Source organism: Macrotis lagotis, chromosome 1 (genome assembly GCF_037893015.1).
Source record: "Macrotis lagotis isolate mMagLag1 chromosome 1, bilby.v1.9.chrom.fasta, whole genome shotgun sequence".
NCBI lineage: Eukaryota > Metazoa > Chordata > Mammalia > Peramelemorphia > Peramelidae > Macrotis > Macrotis lagotis.
In genome coordinates, this window is record NC_133658.1 from 692,929,469 (window position 1) to 692,950,393 (window position 20,925).

The 20,925-nt window shown below is 35.3% G+C and overlaps 1 protein-coding gene across 1 annotated transcript in view; it reads right to left on the reverse strand.

The window, feature by feature from the left end:
- The window catches only part of MYO3B (myosin IIIB), a 567,258-nt gene that overhangs the window by 267,813 nt on the left and 278,520 nt on the right, over window positions 1-20,925 (reverse strand). Inside the window, exon 22 of the mRNA XM_074212806.1 lies at window positions 16,958-17,087. Coding sequence (XP_074068907.1) covers window positions 16,958-17,087 — 130 coding nt within the window. The remainder of the gene's footprint in view (window positions 1-16,957; window positions 17,088-20,925) is intronic.

The window sequence follows — 20,925 nt, forward strand, 5'->3', positions numbered from 1 at the left end:
CAGCAACTCTGTGCATATTCTCCTTCTTTCAAGTAGTTCCCACTTTCCTTTCAAAGGCTACACACTTACACTCCCTCTGAAAACAGAGGATATGGAAGTGATTTGAAAATTCAGAAATTTAATATTTTGTACTATTCTCAAAACCTGGTAAGGATTTTGAATTGAAGTGAGAGTTTATAAAGCTTATAGGGCAATATGAAATTAGTGTTCCAATTTCAGTAAAAAAAGGTAAAGATAAAAGAAATCATAAGGTAGTATTTTAGAAAATTCAACAGAACTTATTCTAAACTGACATCTTACATACAATCAACTATTTTGGGAGGGAACTAAGCAATGCAAAAGAATTATTATGTTTGATGTATATGTCAAACTATATGTGTTTGTATATATATATATATGTATATATACATATATTTGCATATATCACATCAACACACATATACATATGTAGATACATACCACAAGACTCCTCCGCAGGGGGGAAAAAAAAGCATTTGTATTTTGGACTTACATTTTTTTTTCTTCTATTCATTTCTTTTTCACCACCGTCTCAGTTTGCAGGACAAAGTCATTTCCAAACAGGAGTCAGATAAACTTACATGACACAGAAAGTTCTTTTGGTTAGAAGAAGAAAGCTGATTTTTATCTCTTTGTTCCTGTTTCTTATTGATGTTTAGGTAAGTTATACAACAGTAGGGACCATGCAGCAAATTCTTAATTCTGAGAGAGCACCATCTAGTGTCCATGAGTTTGAGAAGTGTTGGATTTTACCAAAGGCTAGAAAACTCAAAAGTTCTAAAACTATGAACAGGCCTTACTCAGGTTTCCCAGAGTATTACAAATACTAAGAAGCTGAAAGTTTTGTTTGCTTTGATTTGCAGGGTGGAGATAAGATGCTGATTTAGAGTACTGAAGACCTAGGTTCAGATAACTACATTTACTGTGCCTCATTTCCCTCATCTGTAAAATGAGAAGGTTGGATTCAGTGGCTTTTAAAATTTCTCTCAGCTCTCATTTTTTGTTCCTTTGCTTTAATGAATCTTTTCCCTTAAACAATTATAGAATTATATAATCATAGACATTTCAAGTCAAATAGGATTTTATTCCAACTCTTTTCATAGAGAAGAAGTAAAATGTTTTGTATAAGGATGTTGATATTGTTAGTTCTCAAAGAGGACCAATAACATTATGAGGGTAATATCTTGGCTTGAGCATGTATTAGATTTAAGTGAGGCAGAGCTACACAAAGTCATCAGCCTCATTCTCTCCTCCAGACTCATTGAAATCCAGTGATAATAGGGGCGGCTAGGTGGCATAGTGGATAAAGCACCGGCCCTGGAGTCAGGAGTACCTGGGTTCAAATCCGGTCTCAGACACTGTGTGGCCTTGGGCAAGCCACTTAACCTCATTTGCCTTGCAAAAACCTAAAAAAAAAATCCAGTGATAAGAAAAAGGTCAAGAGGAAAAGATGGCAGATAACCTATGTTACAGTGAGTGACCTTGTATAAGGTCACATAGCTACTGGAATTATTATAATTGTCTTCCAAGGGTAGAAGCTATCTATATAACACTCAAAAGGCCAGAAAGGGGTGACAGAAAGGAAATATCCCACCACTGCTTCCTGTCACTACTTTTCTTTTTTCTGGAAGAAGCTTCAGAATTGATTTTTGCCCTTTCCTAAGGCAGGGCTAAAGAAAAGTCTAGTGATAGGCTCCTTGATATTTTGTTTACTGAGGGCATTTTTGAAGAAAGTTAAAAACCTGGTTTCCACTTTATTTCAGAGCTGAGATAAGGCAAAGGTAGCAAGCTATAGTTATGTTGTTCAGTCAAACTTTTCCTTTCCCCATAGGCTGCCAAGCTCAGACCTGGCAATCTCCCTCTTTTAGGAGATCCTTAGCTGGGCAAGAGTGCCAATGATTTCAAGAGAGAGAGAGAGAGAGAGAGAAAGCGATGATAAAGAGGAATTCTTTCTCTTTCCATTTTTTTTTTTTTAGGTTTTTGCAAGGCAAACAGGGTTAAGTGGCTTGCCCAAGGCTACACAGCTAGGTAATTATTAAGTGTCTGAGACCAGATTTGAACCCAGGTACTCCTGACTCCAGGGCCAGTGCTTTATCCACTGTGCCACCTAGCCACCCCTCTCCTTCCATTTTAAAAGCACTTACACAACTATTTCTAGACATAGCCACAGAAGATAAAATTCTGAGTACACCCCTGTATATGTGAAGTTGGCTTGGTGGACAGAAACAGGTGAGACCCAGGTATTCAGTAAATCAAAAGAGGCTTGACCCAATTAGAGTCCCTTCTGAGGAAAAGCAAAGACTTGGAGGTCCTTATTGATATCAGTTACCTTGTACATCTGCTGAAAGATTAAATGCGCAACCAATCATAAAGATTATGTAATGAAGTCCATGACCTGTGTATACACTAATGATTTCTAATAATTTTTGGAACTCTCATACACTATCCCTGTTGGTTTTAATTCTGAGGCATTTTGTGACTTGCTAGTTAGACAAGACTCCTAATTTGATGAAGAGAACGATGACTCAATATTGCTTACCCATGGGAGCAAAAGAGTTGGTGAGAGAGCTTTGGAGAACAGAGAATTTTCAATCCTGCTTTCAGAGAGGATCTACCCAAAGTTTTCGAAGTCTCTTTTGGACTGATTCGAAGGAGAGAGAGAGAGAAAGGGTTTCGGGAGGTAGCATATTTTCTGGTATGTGAACCCCAGATTCTCAATATGTAGTTGATTCTTGAATGCCTCCCTAGAGTCTTGAGTGAATTTCTATTTCAGTGAAATTTGAACCTTTTCCTTGGTTAGCTATCACTAGTGGAATGACTCAGAGATTTCCATTTGTATTTATGTTCTTTTGAATATGCCCTGACTTCCCATATTCTCAGTTTACTCAATTCTCCATTCTAGCCCAGTTATACATATACTCTTGACTTTTCTATCACCCACAAATGTTCCACTTTCATGATAACGAACTTCAAAATTCCTGACCCAAATTTTTTATTATTTTACCTTACTCTATGACTTTTGACCTTTAAGCCCATTTTTGTCCCCCCGTCTTACAATTTCCCCTTCATTACTTAGTTCCTTTCAACACCTTCATCCCTGGACACTCTTTTCTTCCTGAATTCAAAAACTTGGTGAACCAGTTCACTCTGACATTATCTTCTACTCTCAAATTCCTCATTCACTTATCTCATCATTGATCACAGCTGGCCACAGATGAAACAGGTGTATAACTGAAAAGCTGAGTACTTGCTACAAAATACAATTTTTTTAACCATGCAGCCTGAATAACATGAAATCCTTCCAGTGAGTTTTTCACTACAGATACTACTGAAATTTAAACATATATTTTTTACAAAATGGTACTAGGAAAATAATCTGTTAAAAGAGAAGGAACATGTAAGGGAAGGAAAAATATAGCAACAAGAATAAGTTAAGCTGTATCTTCAATGTCACTTCTGAGACTTTGGACTAAATAGCCTTAAAAAGCAAGGGTCTCTTTAGTTCACAAGCCCACCCCCTCTCCTCCTTAAATAAAGCATAATTATTCTAAAGCACCTATAATTAGTTCTACTTTTATATCTTGGTGGATAGGACAATTAAGCCACTACAACTCCCACAAGGTTTTTGTTTTGTTTTGTTTTTGGAGGAGGGTTTTCAGGGGGCAAAGACAGAAATAGATAATACCATAATGAACTTGTGTTAGAGACTATTTAAATAAACAATTCATAGCAGGATATTTTTTTCCTTGTAGAGCTAAATTAAAATTAAAATGAAGCCCAACAAATATTCAGATACCTACCAAATGCAAGGTACTCTGAGTTACTCTAAGAAATTTTTTTTTGGCCCAAGCCCATTAAGGAAACTATTTTTTGGCACTGTGAAACTTTTGATGTGCTTGACAACTATCCTCTGAGGATCTCAAAGTTGCCTGTACAGATGTGCTCCTATATACACTCTAGAGAGTCCAATGGTAAATTTTCAATGTGAGTATCTGTACCTTGGAATTTGGAAAACACTATAAATCAAGGTTTGATTTATTGTTTTGTTGATTGTTTAAATTTAAGAAAGTGATGGAGAAAATGTTAATCATGCAGATTAAACTTTTAAGGTTTTTTTCCCTGCTAGAGAATTAGCTGCCAAAATTTGTCTGTACACTTCTGCTTACAAAGCATTGATTAGTAAAAGTAAAACTAATAGTTCTTATTTCTTCAAGGTTTTCCTCAATGATTTTTGAGGGAGGCAATCAGAGTAGTATCACCCTCACATTACTTTGAGCAGAGTGGTAAAGTGATTTTTTCTAACAAATTTGTTTTTACTTTGTATAACTTTTGGATTTGCCCATCTGTGTACTATGGCTTCTTTCCAGTGGAATGTACTCATTGATGATGTGGACTGTTTGCTTTTTATCTTTGTATCTCCAATGCCTTTCAAAATGAAATGTATACAGCAGGTATTTAAAAAATGATTGTTCAATTAAATTAAATTGAAGTGCATGGAATTCTAGTGTCATTTCAAAAACTCACTAGATCAATGTTTTAAGGTGGGTGTACTATAGGAGTAAATCCTTGGATTTGGAATTAGATTATATAATCCATGATCTATACTTTGCTTCATAGAAACCCAACTAAATCACCATGTTTCTTCACTAGTAAAATGGAGGGATTACATTTCTGACCTGGAAGATACTTTCTAGATCTAGATGCTACAGATCTCAATCCGTCCAGTGTGTATCTTGTTTCAGGATGAGAACTGGATGAATTCTTCTTCATAATCAGAAAAGGGGGATGAATAGGGGGAGGGAAACATTGAAGGGAAGAGAAAGATGGACTAGATAAATCAAGGAGAGAGAAGAGAGAAGGAATTTATCAAGAGGAGCTGAAGAAAGAAACATTTGCTACTGGGAATTATATGAGTAGAAACCAGGCAAACTGAAAGATGCTTACACGGCAAAAGGTAACAACAAGATAGGAAAATTCTGTCCCTCAATAGTCTTTCTGAATAATCACTCTGAGAGGAACTCTATCTCACAGTATTGAAATTTAAGGGACTTGACATGTTTAAACTCTTCTTAGAATAAAGAAGGGAGAAACATTTTAACATAGCAATGTCCTGACTACAGGCAAAGATCATATTTCAGAAATAGTTCACTTTATTTGAAAGACAGCATGACATGGTAGATGGAGGACTAGTCCCAAAGCCAGGAGGTTCTGTCTTCAAGACTCACCTGTGATAGATACTTTCTGTGTAAACTACTGGCAACGTAGAACCTCGAAATATTTTTGAGAATTAATTCTTGATCCCATATTTTATATTTGATTTTACTCTGTAAGTGGCTTTATTCTGCATTCTATGTAAGAAATCTAATGTTTCTTCTCTGTCTCTGAGTGAAGAAGCTCATGAATTCCAAAGTTCAGTCTCTTCTCTCACTGAAATTAGATACCAAAGGCTTAAACTTTCCAACACAATAACTATTAGTTAAAGAAAAACTTTGTTCTCAATACTCCCATAAAACATTAGCATTTACTGTAAGGTTTGTGTGTTATCCTTGAGAAACTAGACTAACTGACCTTGTTGCACCTTTAGCAATTAAGGTGGTTTTATCTAATCCCCAGTGGGTCTGTATGCCTCAATCCCTATCAGTAACTTCAGAATGCAGCTTGGATCCATGAAATTCCCCAAAACATTCCTTAGAGGTGGAGAGAGGTAATCTCCATCCTATATATGGGCTAAGCCCATTTTCTTTGATGTAACCAATAAAGGCATCATCTCTGTGATAATGGCCAATAATATGGTTTCTGTTTTATTCTTTGTTCTATGCTTATAAAAATTAGTTGTGGGTCCCTGTCTCTCCCACCATGAGGGAGGTGTGCCATGTATTAAGAAATCTTAATAAAAGCCATTTCAATTACTCTGGAAAAATTAGTTGTGAATTTAATTCAAGGACTTTGACCCTTTATTATCAGGTTTCATGCCCTTGTTGGGGGCAGCTAAGTGGCACAATGGATAGATTGCCATGTCTGGTCAGGAAGACTCATCTTCCTGTGTTCAATTCTAGTCTTGGACATTTACTAGCTGTGTGACCCTGATTGCCTCAGTTTCTTCAGCTGTAAAATGAGTTGAAGAAGGAAAGGCAAATCACTCCAGTATCTTTGCCAAAAGAATTCCAATTGGGGTTGCAAAGAGTTGGACATGACTTAAAAGGTTGAACAATAAATGCCAATTAATAAATGATATTTTTCTTGGAGAAACTTGCCTCAGTTTACCTTTCTGATAAATTCCACATGTAACATACTCTAGTCAACTCTTAAAGAATATTAAGAGAAGATATTTTCAGAAAGAATATGTGTTTCTGTCAGACATAAGGAATTTCTTCAGGTAGAAGTTTTCTTTACCAATGAAATCACAGGTCCTGTTCCTAGCCCTTTGGCTTTCAAAATTTGACATGATTGAATTTCATTCCCAAGATAAAGGTAAATAATTGAAATCCTCTTTAGTCAGAAAGATTTAACTCATGCCAAAGCTATTCAAAATTTTCTCGCACAATAAAGGTGACCAGTAGTAGTTCTAGGCTTATTTCTTTTCTAATCAAATGGAGATTTTAGCACTTCAAGTTTCCATTAATTCATGGAATCACAGAATCTCCCAGTTGGAATGGATCTCAGAGGCCATCTAGGCCAACCTGTAAATGTTCAAGAATTTCCTTCTACAAAAAACTGATCAAGAATCAGCTCGACTTTGTTTGAAGATTACTGAGAAAGAGAACACACTCCCAAAGTAAATCATTTCATTTTTGTATGGCTCAAAGTTATATGAATTATTTTCCATAATACAAATTTCTTTTTTTTTAGTTTTTTTTTTTTGCAAGGCAAATGGGGTTAAGTGGCTTGCCCAAGGCCACACAGTTATGTAATTATTAAGTGTCTGAGACCGGATTTGAATCCAGGTACTCCTGACTCCAGGGCCGGTGCTTTATCCACTGTGCCCCCTAGCCACCCCTCATAATACAAATTTCAATCTGCCTCTTTGTCATCTTCCTTTCTTGCTTCCTCTCTGTCTAAAAAGAACAATGTAAATTCCTCTTCTGCAACTTACAGCCCTGCAAGTACTTGGGAAAGAGCAATATAAAGGGGTGTAGGTGTTCTCTACATGTAGCATCATATCATAAAGAATTTATGACTTATTGCATGTTTTATTAGATTGCTTCAGATAAGAAATCCTCCCTGCTGCTGGCTGCTCTAGAGACAAAATTTTCTGAGCTCAGCTCAATTAGTCCTAGACAACAGACATTCAGTCTTTCAAACTCTTTCAGATTCATAAGACCTACCCAAGCATATATTTCTCTAACATAGCCTTTGACAAGACAGGAACACCTTAATGAGACTTTAAGGTAAGACCATACCATAAATTCACATTGATAAAATTATTAAAATGGACAAAAAAAAATCTGTGTGAAAATGAGGTGAGGATTATAACCCTCTAGAAAAACTAAGGCTTCTCATGCTTCTCAGAGCCAGTGAAAGAGGATGAGATTACTATTTTCACTTTTAAAAACTTGCTTTTTCTTTCTCATGGTTTTTCTCTTTTGCTCTGAATTTTCTTTTTAGAACATTACTAGTATGATAATGATTTAATTTATATAATATATATCAGATTGTTTGCTGTTTTAGGAAGAGGGAAGAAAGGTAGGGAGAAAAACTTGGAACTAAGCGATGGCTAGGTGGTGCAGAGGTTGGAGCACCGGCCCTGGAGTCAGGAGTACCTGAGTTCAAATCCGGCCTCAGACACTTAATAATTACCTAGCTGTGTGACCTCGGGCAAGCCACTTAACCCCATTGCCTAGCAAAAAATAAATAAAAATAAAAACTTGGAACTCTAAAATATTTTAAAATATGAATGCTGAAAACTATGTTCACATGCAATTCGAAGAAAAAATAAAAAAAATTTAAAAGGAAAACTCTCCATCTATAAATGGAAAATAAAATACAAAAATAAAAAGAGAAATATAGCAATGAAATTGTTATTAAAACAAGTTTACAAAAAAAGAAAAGAGGATGAGAAAGGCACATAGGAATCTAAAATAATTTAGCTTGTTAATTCTACATGCTCAGATCACTTGCTTATGTATTAATAGTGAATTATAGTAGTTCCTTCATATAATTTAGCAATAGAAGTAATCCTACCAATCCAAGGGATCAACTTCCAATTTACTGTTAAATTAACAGCTATCAGCTTCAGGGAAATATGGCTTCTCTGTATTTCTGATCCATCTAACAATCATAGAAGGTAAATGCTTGCTCACATTTTATAGCTGAAGAAAGTGAGGTAAACAAAAGGTTAAGGGACTTACCAAGGATTATACAGCCAGTCAGGGGTACATAAGATCCATGATACAAAAAATTTTAAGAATGCCTACCCTATATACAAATGTAATGGAATACTACTGTGCTATAAAAAAAGACAAGCAGGTAGATTTCAGAAAAATCTGGAAGGACTCAAATGCACTGATGCTAAGTGAAGTGAGCAGAACCAGAAAATACCCATACACAGTTACAGCAGTGATGATCAATACCACATAATTTAGCCCTTTTCAGTAATCCAATTATCCAAGACAATTTCAAAAGACATAATGAAAAATTTGATCCACATCCAGAGAAACAACTGATAGATAGCATATTAATGCAGACCTAAGCATATTAGTTTCACTTTCTTTTTCATTTTTTTTCCTTTCGGTTGGTTTCTTCTTTCACAAGACTAATATGGAACTGTTTCACATGATTGCAAATATATGACCTATTTAAAGTTCTTAACATTTTTAGAGAGGGGAGAGAGGAGGAATGGAAAGAGAAAATTTAAAACTCAAAAATTTAAGAAATATTTGTTGAAAGTTGTCTTCTGGTCACGATGGCGAAGAGAAGCAAGGCACTGTGCTAAGGTCTCCTGGTTTCCCCTCAGAAATATGTGAAACCTCTTAAGAGAAATTCAATCGACAAAACTTAGAAAAAAGAAGCTATGAGAAGAACATCTGGGTCTGTCTCAGGGAACTGGGGATGAGCTAGGGGCAGAGAGCAGAGAGCCAGCCCAGGGGCTGTGATGGGGTGAAGCCATAGGACTGGCCTTAACCACAGAGTCTTTGACTGTGGGAGTGGCTGTCTGGGGAGCTGGTGGGGCTGGAAGTCGAGTTCTAGAGAGTGGCAGAATGTGGTTGGACATCGATCCACTCAACTCGGGCTGTGTGCTCCATACTTTCAGTGGAGTCCTCTGAACAAATAGTAACAGCCGCCCCCCACCCCCACCCCCTAGGTTCAGGCATGGGTAGCAGATCTCCCTCAGCTGAATTGGGAGATTAACATTTTTGACCAGGACCCAGCCCACATTGTTCCAAGGATAATTCAGACCCTGCTGCTCCCCTCACTCCCTTCAGGCCTAGGAAGAGGGCCTCAAATCAAGGCCACAGACACTCCAAAGAAAGCAACCAGTAGCCTCTACTGACCAGCCCACTTGGAGTAACTAAACCCAGTGAGCAAAGTCTCTTGGGACCTCAAAACTAAACCTCTGTGAACCAACCCCTCCCCCAACACAAGATCCTAGGAAAATGAAGAAAGGCCAGCAGAAGGGGGGCATTGAAAACTATTTTGAAGACACAGATCCTAAACCAGAGAGATCTACAATTTCTGAGGAGAATATGAATTGGTTTCCAACCCAGAAAGACTTCCTTGAAGAAATTAGGAAGGAGTTTAAAAACATTGGGAAAATTGGGAAAAGAAACTAAGAGAAAATTAATACCTTGCAAGAGAAAATTAACATCTAGTAACAAGAAAACAAATCCTTGGAAAATACAATTGGACAAATACAAAAGGAAAATATTTCTTTCAAATCCTCAATTGGGCAAATGCAAAAAGAAAATAATTCTCTCAAAACTACAATTGGGCAAATGGAAAACTTTAAAACCAATTGGAAAAGGAGTTGAAAAAGGTAAATGAAGAAAATTCTTCTATTAAAAAAAGAATGAATTCTTGGAAACTAATGAGTTCATGAGAAAACAAGAATCTGTTAAACAAAACAGAAAATTGAAAAATAGAAGAAAATGTAAGATGCCTCATTGGCAAAACCACTGACTTTGACAATAGATCCAGAAGAGACAACTTAAGAATCATTGAGCTTCCTGAAAACACTGAAGAGAAAAAAAAAGCGTGGACTTAATATTACAGGATTTAGTGATGGAAACTGCCCTGAAACCAGAGGGTAAAAAAGTTAATGAAAGAATACATCAATTCCTTGTGGAAAGGGATCCCCAAAATGAAAACATCAAGGAATACTGTGGCCAAATTCCAGAACTATAAAATAAAAGAGAAAAGCCTGCAAGCAGCCAGAAGCAAACAATTTATATACCAAGGAGCCACAGTAAGGATTATACAGTACCAGGTTATATCAACATTAAGGGATCGAATAGGCTAGAATGATATATTTCAAAGAGCAAGGCAGCTTGGAATGCAGCCAAGAATCCACTATCCAGCAAAACTGAGCCTTCTCTTCCAGGGGAAAAGATGGCCATTTAACAAAATAGAAGACTTCCAACTTTTCTGAATGAAAAGACCAGAGCTCAATAGAAAATTTGGACATCAAGCAGAAGACTCAAGAGAGATACATGAAAAGGTTGAAATAAGGAGAATAAAGAAAAAACTGCTATCCAATAAGATATAACTGACTCCCCACCTGGGAGAAGGATTCTCATAACTCTCAACAATTGTAACTCTATTAGGGAGAATATACTTAGCCAGAAGTAATAGACACTCATGACTTATCCATGACTCTGACAGAATGATTTAAAAATAATATCTTCTTAAAAAGGGGGGGGCAGTAAAGAGATGAGAGGATAGAGGAGATTGAATGGGGTAAATCACATTACATAAAAAGGTACAAAGGAACTATTGCAATAGAGGGGAAGAAAGGAGGAGGTGAGAACCACCTGACTCTTACTCACATCAGATAAGGCCTAAAGTTAGCATACACACACTCAGTTAAGTTGAGAAACTTGTTTTATCTTTTAAGTATTAAAAGGGGAAAGGGGGAGGGGGAAGAAAAGAGGAACTAACAGAATCTAAAAGGAGAAAAGAAAGGGGAGGGGCAAGAAGTGATATTCAGAAACAAAATATCAGGGAATATGGATAAAGTTAAAAAAGGAGACAATATAAACAGAAGGAAGATAGCATGGAAGGCAATAAAGAGTTAGTAATTATAACTTGAATGTCAATGGGATGAACTCCCCTATAAAACGTAAGTGAATAGCAGACTGGATTAAAAACCAGAATCCTACAATATACTGCTTACAAGAAACTCATTTGAAACAGAGATATATATATATATATATATATATATATATATATATATAGTATGTATGTATATGTAAAACATTGGAGCATTATTTTGCTTCAGCTGAAGTGAAAAAAGCAAGAGTAACAATCCTTATCTCAGACAAAGCAGCAGCAAAAATAGATCTCATGAAAAGGGATAAGGAAGGAAACTATATCCTCCTAAAAGGTACATTGGACGATGAAGCAATTTCAATACTAAATATGTATGCACCCAATGGGACAGCATCCAAATTCTTAGAGGGGAAGTTGAATGAGTTACAGGAAGACATAGACAGCAAAACTTTACTGATGGAAGACCTCAGTCTCCTGCTCTCATATTTAGATAAATCTAACCATATAATAAACAAGGAAGGAAGTTATGGAGGCAAATAGAATATTAGAAAATCTTGACATGATAGTCCTTTGGAGAAAATTTAATGGGGATAGAAAGAAATATACTTTTTTCCTTCAGTACACGGCACTTACACAAAAATTGATCAAATACTAGGGCATAAAAACCTAATAATCAAATGCAGAAAAGCAGAAGTAGTGAATACAACCTTCTCAGATCAGAATACAATAAAAATCACATGCAATAATGAACCAGGGAGAGACCTAAAACTAATTGGAAACTAGATAATCTCATTTTAAAGAATGAGTAGATCAAACAACAAATTGTAGAAAGAATTATTTCATCCTAGATAATAACAATAACAAGACAAAATATCAAAACTTAAGGGATATAGCCAAAGCATTTGTCAGGGGATATATTATATCTTTAAATGCTTACATGAATAAATTGGAGAAAGAGGAAATCAATGAACTAAACATGCAACTAAAAAAATTAGAGAAAGAACAAATTAAAATCCCCAATTAAATACCAAATTAGAAATTCTAAAAATTAAAGGAGAATTTAATAAAATCAAAAACAAGAAAATTACTGAACTAATAAATAAAACCAAGAGTTGGTTTTATGAAAAACCCAATAAAATTGATAAACCTCTGGTTAATTAGATTTAAAAAAAGAAAGTAGAAAACCAAATTACCAGTATTATAAATGGAAAAAGTGAACTCACCACCAATGAGGAGGAAGTTAAAGTAACAAGGCAGAATTAGTTTGCCCAACTGTATGCTAATAAATTTGATAATCTAAGTGAAATGGATGAATATTTATAAAAAATAAGTTACCCAGGTTAAATGAAGAGGAAATTAAATACTTAAATAACCCTATCTCAGAAAAAGAAATTCAACAAGCCATTATTGAAATCCCTAAGAAAAAATTTCCATGGTCAGATGGATTTACAAGTGAATTCTATCAAACATTTAATGAACAATTGGTTCCAATTCTATATAAACTCTTTGGCAAAATAGTCAAAGACAGAACTCAACCTAATTCTTTCTATGACACCAATATGGTACTGATACCTAAACCAGGAAGAGTCAAAACAGAGAAAGAAAATTATAGATGAATATAGATGCAAAAATCTTAAATAAAATCTTAGCGAAGCGATTACAGTCAAATTATCAGTATGATAAGACAGTATGACCAAACAGGATTTATCCCAGGCAAGGTTGGCTCAATATTAGGAAAACTGTTAGTTTGATTAACTTATCAAAAACAAATCTATCAGAAATCATATCATTGGGGCAGCTGGATGGCACAGTGGATAAAGCACTGGCCCTGGAGTCAGGAGTACCTGGGTTCAAATCCGGTCTCAGACACTTAATAATTACCTAACTTTGCGGCCTTGGGCAAGCCACTTAACCCCATTTGCCTTGCAAAAACTTAAAAAAAAAGAAATCATATGATCAATTCAGACATTGAAAAGCCTTTGATAAAATACAGCACCCATTCCTACTAAAAAACATTAGAGAGTGTAGGAATAAATGGACTGTCCTTAGAATAATTAGCAATATTTATTTGAAACCATCAACAAGCATTATATTGAATGGGGAGAGGCTAGAGGCATTCCCAATAAGATCAGGGGTAAAACAAGGATGCCCATGATCAACACTACTATTCAATACCATATTAGAAATGTTAGCTTCAGCAATAAGAGAAAAAGAAATTGAAGGAATTAGAACTGGGAATTATGAAACAAAACTCTCAACTCTTTGTAGATAACATGATGGCATAGCTAGAGAATTCTAAAAAATCATCTAAAAAACTACTAGAAAAAATGAGCAACTTTAGCAAAGTTGCAGGATATAAAATAAACCCTCATAAATCCTTAACATTTACTAGTAATATACAGCAGCAAGAGCTAGAAAGAGAAATTCCATTCAAAGTAACTTCAGACAGTATAAAATACTTGGGAGTCCAACTGCCAAGGTAGACTCAGAAACTATGAAAAAAACTACAACACACTTCTCTAACAAATAAAATCAGAATTAAAAAGACTGGGAAAATATCAACTGCTCATGGATAAACTGAGCTAATATAATAAAAATTACAATTCTACCTAAATTAAACTACTTATTTAATGCCCTACCAATCTAAACTCCACATTCCACTTTAATGAGTTAGAAAAAAATGTAATTAAAAATCATTTGGAGAAATAAAAAGTCAAGAATTTCCAGTGATTTAATGAAAAAAAAGGACAAAAGATGGTGGCTTAGTCCTACCAGATCTAAAATTATATTATAAAACATCAGTCAGCAAAATTGTCTGGTATTTGCTAAGAAATAGAGTGGTGAACCAGTGGAATAGACTAGGTGCAATAGCAGGAAATGATTATAGTAATCTGCTGTTTGATAAATCCAAAGAGTCCAGCTTTGGGGATTAAAAACTCTCTCTTTGATAAGCACTGTTGGGAAAATTGGGTATGGCAGAAACTTGGAATAGACCAACACCTCACACCCTATACCAAGATAAAATTAAAATGGATACAGGATTTAGACATAAAAGACAATATTATAAGCAAACTAGGAGATCAAGGAATAATTTACTTGTCAGATCTATGGAAAGGGAAGCAATTTATGACCAAGGAAGAGATGGAGAAAATCATTAAAAACAAACTAGATAATTTTGATTACATTAAATTAAAAGCATTTGCACAGACAAAACCACTGTAACCAAGATTAAAAGAAATGTAGTAAATTGGGAGACAATTTTTACAACTAGTATTTTTGACAAAGGACTCATTTCTAAAATATATAGAGAAATGAGTCAAATTTAAAAAAAACAAGTCATTCCCCAATTTAATTGATAAATGGTCAAAAGATGTGCAAAGACAATTTACAAATGAAGAAATCAAAGGGATCCATAGTCATATGGAAAAAAATTTCTCTAAATCATTACTGATTAGAGAAATGCAAATTAAAGCATCTCTGAGGTACCACTTCACACCTCTCAGACTGGCCAATACAACCAGAAAGGACAATGATCAATTTTTGAAGGGATGTGGGAAATCTGGGACACTAATTCACTGTTGGTGGGACTGTGAACTCATCTAGCCTTTCTGGAGAGCAATTTGGAATTATGCTCAAAGGGTAATAAAGATGTGCATACCCTTTGATCCAGCTGTACTACTACTACTACTGGGTCTATATCCTGAAGAGATCATTAAAAAATGGTAAAAATCATCACTTATACAAAAATATTCATAGCAGTCCTGTTTGTGGTGGCAAATAGTTGGAAATTGAATGAATGTCCATCAATTGGGGAATGCCTGAACAAACTGTGGTATATTTATGTTATGAAACACTATTGTTATATTAGAAACCAGAAGACATGGGAATTCAGAGAAGCCTGGAAAGATTTGCATGCACTGATGCTGAGAGAGATAAGCAGAACCAGAAAAACATTGTACACTCTAACAGCTATATGGGGGTGGTGATTATCCTTAATGAACTTGGTCAGTGTATCTGAAGACAATTTAGTATATCTGTAATATAGAATATCATCTATATCCAAAGAAAGAATTGTAGAGTTTAAACATGTAATTATGCTATCTTTTTTTCCCTTAATATGATTTCTCTCTCAACACATTCAATTTAGATAAATGTATAGCATGGAAACAATGTAAAGAGTATCAGATTGCCTTTTGTGGGGGCAGGGGAAAGGAAGTGAGATTGGGGGAAACTAAATTTAAAAAACAAAAAATAAAAATAAAAAAGACAAAAAGTTATCTTTACAGGTAATTGGAAACAATATAATGCTATTAAAAATGCCGACTCTAGACCTTTTCTATCAATTCACAGACTTATTGGGTTGTATTACTTGGATTAATATATATATATATATATATATATATATATATATATATATATATGGAGAGTAAATCCATATTGTGGGATCAAAAATAGAAGGGTAGTAATAGAAGTTTCCTATTTGAAAATTGAGAGTCCTCAGGGCATTTGCAAACTAACTTTCAATTAGTTAGAAAAGGCTTCTGAAAGACATGGCATTTCAGAATGAACTCTAAAGCATAGCATATATTGATTTTTCAGGTTACAAATAAATTTTAGCAAGTAGGTAAATTCACAAATACAGAATCCTAGAATAATGAGGATTAACAGTATATATATATATATATACATATATATACATATATATATATATATATATATATCAACATGTATCAGTCAATCACTCAATAAACATTTATCAAGTACCTTCTATGTGCTATGCTAGATATAGCCAGAAGTTTAAAAAGACAGCCTCATTCCTGAGGAATTTTACAATCTAATGGGCAAGACAGCATACATACATTTGGAAATAATCAACAGAAGGAAAGCTCTCATATTAAGAGAAATTAGGAAAACTTTTGCCTTGTGGAAAGGTAAAATTTTAGATGGGATTTAGAAGAAGATAGGAAAGCCAGGAGGAAGAGATGAGAAAGGAAAGATTCAAATTAGTAAAAATAATGGGAATTGGGTGATGGCATGACTTGTTTGAAGAATAGCCAGGAGGCCAATGTCATTAGATCAAAGAATATTTGGTAGGCAGTAGAGTGTGAAGATGGGGGGAGCATGTAAGATATAAGAATACTGGAAGGGAGGAATTTGAATGACAAACAGGATTTTTAAAAAATTAGGACTACATTCACATATATGTATTTTATTGTTCAGTTATTTTCAGATGTCTTTTTCTTTACAACTGCATTTGGGGATTTCTTGATAAAGATTCCAGAGTGATTTCCCATTTTCTTCTCTAGTTTATTTTGCAAGTGAGAAACTAAGGCAGGCAGAGGTTAAGTAACTTGTTCAAGGTCACATAGCTAGTAAGTCTCTGAGGCCAGACTCAAGAAGACTAATTTTCTTGACTCCAGGCCTCGAACTCTATGTACTTTGTCACCCAAAGAAAATGATAAGTGATTTAAAAAAAAGTTAAAACTGCAAAGAATTTTTATTTAGAATTACCTTTCTGGAACAGAAGACTATTGCCACCAATCTCCCGCTTGACTCATCCAACCACCTCTCTATATCCTCTATATATGAGGGAATTTTCAAATCTCATTCTCCAATTTTAAGAATGCCTTTTTACTTTGAAATCACAGTCTAGGATTATAAGGTTTAGCAGAATAATAAGGCTAATGGAAACCACTTGAGCAGTGTGGCTCAGACTAGCCTAGCAGATAAATACCTGTTTTGGTTAATGGAATAGAGAAGAGCTGCTGGACAAGTTTGTTCTCTGACGTTCTCAGAACCATGACGATGTCAGCAGGCAATGTGTCTCTATTCTTCTCAAGGAATCCAAAAGCATCATATAAAACCTGCATCAGAAACAGTAAATAAGAAAAAATAAGCTGCCTGCTGTCAATAATGGGAAAAATTTGCCAAAGGTGAATAATTAGTTGTGATGGAGAGTAGTTTAAAAATATACCTTTAAAGAGAATTCAAACTTGGTGCAGCTGTGCTGCCTAAATTTGGACAAATAAGTCAAATTAAAGCTTCCAATGAACTCCTTCACCCTCACTTCTTGTCAGAGGACTCTTTCATTGAAGGATAAGGAGAGCAACATGTAGAATGACAAAAGTTGGCCCCAAATCCAGGAAGATGAGTTCAAGTGCTTTCTCTCACATGTTCTGACTGTGACCAAGTTACAGCCTTTCAATATTCTAGTTGTTGAGAATGTACTGATATGAATTGGCAGAGAAAGTTTCCTCATGAGGTAATTTCTTATACTAATTACTCTTCAATCCAATGGCACTGGTCTCCTTTATCATCCCACAAATGACATTCCATATCTTGTTGCTGTTGTTCAGTTGTTTCGGTCATGTCTGACTCTTTATTACCCCATTTGAGATTTTCTTGGCAAAGACAATAAAGTGGTTTGTCATTTCATCTCCCTCTCATTTTACAGAAGAGGAAACTAAGGCAAGTAGGGTTAAGTGACTTGCCCAGTGTCTACATAGCAAGTACGTGTCTAAGGCCAGATTTGAACTCATAGATATAAGCAAGTCTTCCTGACTTCCAGACTAAGGACTCTATCCACTGCCCACCTAGATGCTCCTATTCTATCTCTTAAATCTGCTCATTTTCTCTAGCTGTCTCCCAAGCTTAGAATGTTCTTCCTTCTCATCTCTGCCTTTTGTATTCCTTCAAGTTTCAACTAAAATCTCACATTCTACAGGAAAACTTTGCTAACTCTTCTTAATTCTAATGTCTCCCCTTTTATACTAATGCACATAATTCTAGTCCCTGCCCTATCTCATTATATATATATATATTATTATTATTATTCTTTTTATTACTACTACTACTACTACTACTATTTCTATTTGAATTTGAGTGATGGGGGAGGGGCTGTGCTAAGTCGCCAACATCTCTTCTTCTCTGGAACCATTTGGGTCAGTGGTCTGATATGAATCAGGATGACTGGACATAGATCTGGATGTAGTGGGAGACCTTGGCCTTTTTAAGTTAAGGTCTGTGCCATATTTCACTTTAACTGAGGTAATGCTCTTCAGTGATTAAGGTTAGGTATAAAACCCTTACCTGCAGCTGTTCTGACCAAAAGAATGTAAATTTTGAATGCTGAAAGCTCCCAAGTATATGCAGTTTATGGGCTAGATTTCTTTCTTAAGAATCAGGTCTTAAACTCAAAACACTTTGGTTTTCACTGATTGGTCAACAATAGGTCCCAACCCAAGCCTCACTTGGGTCATTGATGGTACAGAGTGAGTATAAATAACAGTTGTTTCTGTTTTGGTCGAAAAACCTGAGGGTCTTCCTTTGTCAGACTGATTTCTTCTTAACTGATTGAAAGAGGTCATTCTTTGCCTCATTTCTTAACTAGTCTTACTCACTGAATGGGTGTTGCTTCAGTGTGAGACTCTGGGAGAATAACTTAACCCCATTTGCCTCAGTTTCCTCAGTCTATAAAATGAGAAGGAAATAGAAAACCCACTTCACAATATCTTTACCAAGAAACCATCAAATGAGGTCAATGAAGAGCTGGACACAACTGAAAATGAATGAACAACAATAGGCAATTTCATGGGGTTGTTGTAAGAATCAAATGAGATAATGTAAATGAAGTACTCTGCAATCAATCCTGCTAATGAGGTTAGTCCTCTCTCTCTGCTTTTAGTATATCTTCCTGGAAACTGAATCCCAAAGACTATTAGTATGGGACTCCTTCCTCACTTTGCTATTGTCACCTCATTGGCAAAAGTCAATGCCTTTCTCCTGAGTGAGGAGCAAGATTGGGAGAGAGGAGACCTCTTCATTCCCTTTGAGTCTCTTGATTCTTTGGTCTCTGCAATTGCTTCAGGCAATTTTGCCTTCTAATTTGAGATAGAAGATAGATAATGCCAACCCCACTTCAGACTGTTGAGGGAAAAATAAGACCTGGGAAGAAGCTGACATGAGAAGAGTTGTCAGTCTCCATCATGTTTTTGTCTCCTGCTTGCCATATTTACCAGAGGGTTCTGGGAATTTGCCCTTGGTTGAGATTTAGGACTCTCCCTTATTTGAGCTGAGTCATCTGTTCTCAATGAAAGAACACTTTTACTCTCTATTTAATATCTAGTATATATGCTATTGCATATACTTTCTTGGATTTGTTATTAACTTGGATAAATGGGTTTCTTTGCTGCTTTCTTATGTGTGTTTATTGTAGAACTGGTGATCGGAAGAAAGTGAAACCTTGGATATAAAACTTAAATCCAAACAGCAATAGGAAGTTTAGCTTGAATCTGAAAATCAAATTCTTAAGACTGATAATATTTTTAAGAGAACAGACGTACACAATCTCTTCTCTTTGAGGAAAGCAGAGTGGTCAAGATTCTGGCTTCACCCTTTTGCTTCTCTTCTTGACAGAAATTAAAGTTTTCTTTGAAAAAGGAGGGGGAGGAGAGATGTCTATTTTGTTTCCTTCAAACCCCACTACAATATCTCATGCTACATAAGGGGAACAGCTTTGCTATATTTATACTCTCTTGTAGTTTTTTTTTAAACTGATCTTTTAAAAAATTTTCCAATATCTCTCTTCTCCCTTACATTTTTCAGTCATCCATTAAAATAAGAACTGAAAACAATTCAGCAGAAGTAATTGCCATAACAAGACTGGCATTGTATGCGGGGTTCCATAGCCCTAGTCTCCATACCTCTGCAAATAAGGGATTGAAGTGAAATTTCATATCTCTTTCCTGGGGCCATATTTGGCCATTTTATTTCATTGCATTTGATTTTTATTTTTATTGTAGTTCTTTCCAATGTAATCATTGTATATATATATATATATATATATATATATATATATATATATATATATACATATTGTTTTCCTGGTTCTGTTTACTTCATTTTGCATCAATTCATATAAATCTTCCCATATTTCTTTGTAGTCTTCATATTCTTGATTTATTAGAGTATAATAATATTTTATAATTTTGGAGTTTTCAATATTTTCCTATGGATTATTTCATTTAATGTGATATCTCTTTGAGTGAGGCAGAATAAGTATCTTACTTAATCTCAAACTCAACATGTCCAAAACAGAATTTATTATCTTTCACCTTCAAATCCATTATCTTCCAAATGTCTGTATTTCTGTCAAAGGCACCATCATTCTTCCAATATTTCAGTTTAGAGTTCAAAGTCATTCATAACCTAAACAATTCACCCCACTCCCCATCTGACCCCTTTTCAGTTTTCTTACACCTTACTCCTTGTCCTATACTCTTCAATCCAATGGCACTGGTCTCCTTTATCATTCCATAAAATGTCATTCCATCTCTTGTTGCTGTTGTTCAGTTGTTTCAGTCATGTCTGACTCTTTATTACCCCATTTGAGGATTTTCTTGGCAAAGACAAGAGTGGTTTGTCATTTCATTTCCCTCTCATTTTCTAGAAGAGGAAACTAAGGCAAGTAGGGTTAAGTGACTTGCCCAGTGTCTACATAGCAAGTAAGTGACTGAGGCCAGATTTGAACTCATAGATATAAGTAAGTCTTCCTAACTTCCAGACTAAGGACTCTATCCACTGCTCCACTTAGTTGCCCCTATTCTATCTCTTAAATCTAGACATTTTCTCTAGCTGTCTCCCATGCTTAGAATGTTCTCCTTCCTCATCTCTGCCTCTTGTATTCCTTCAAGTTTCAACTAA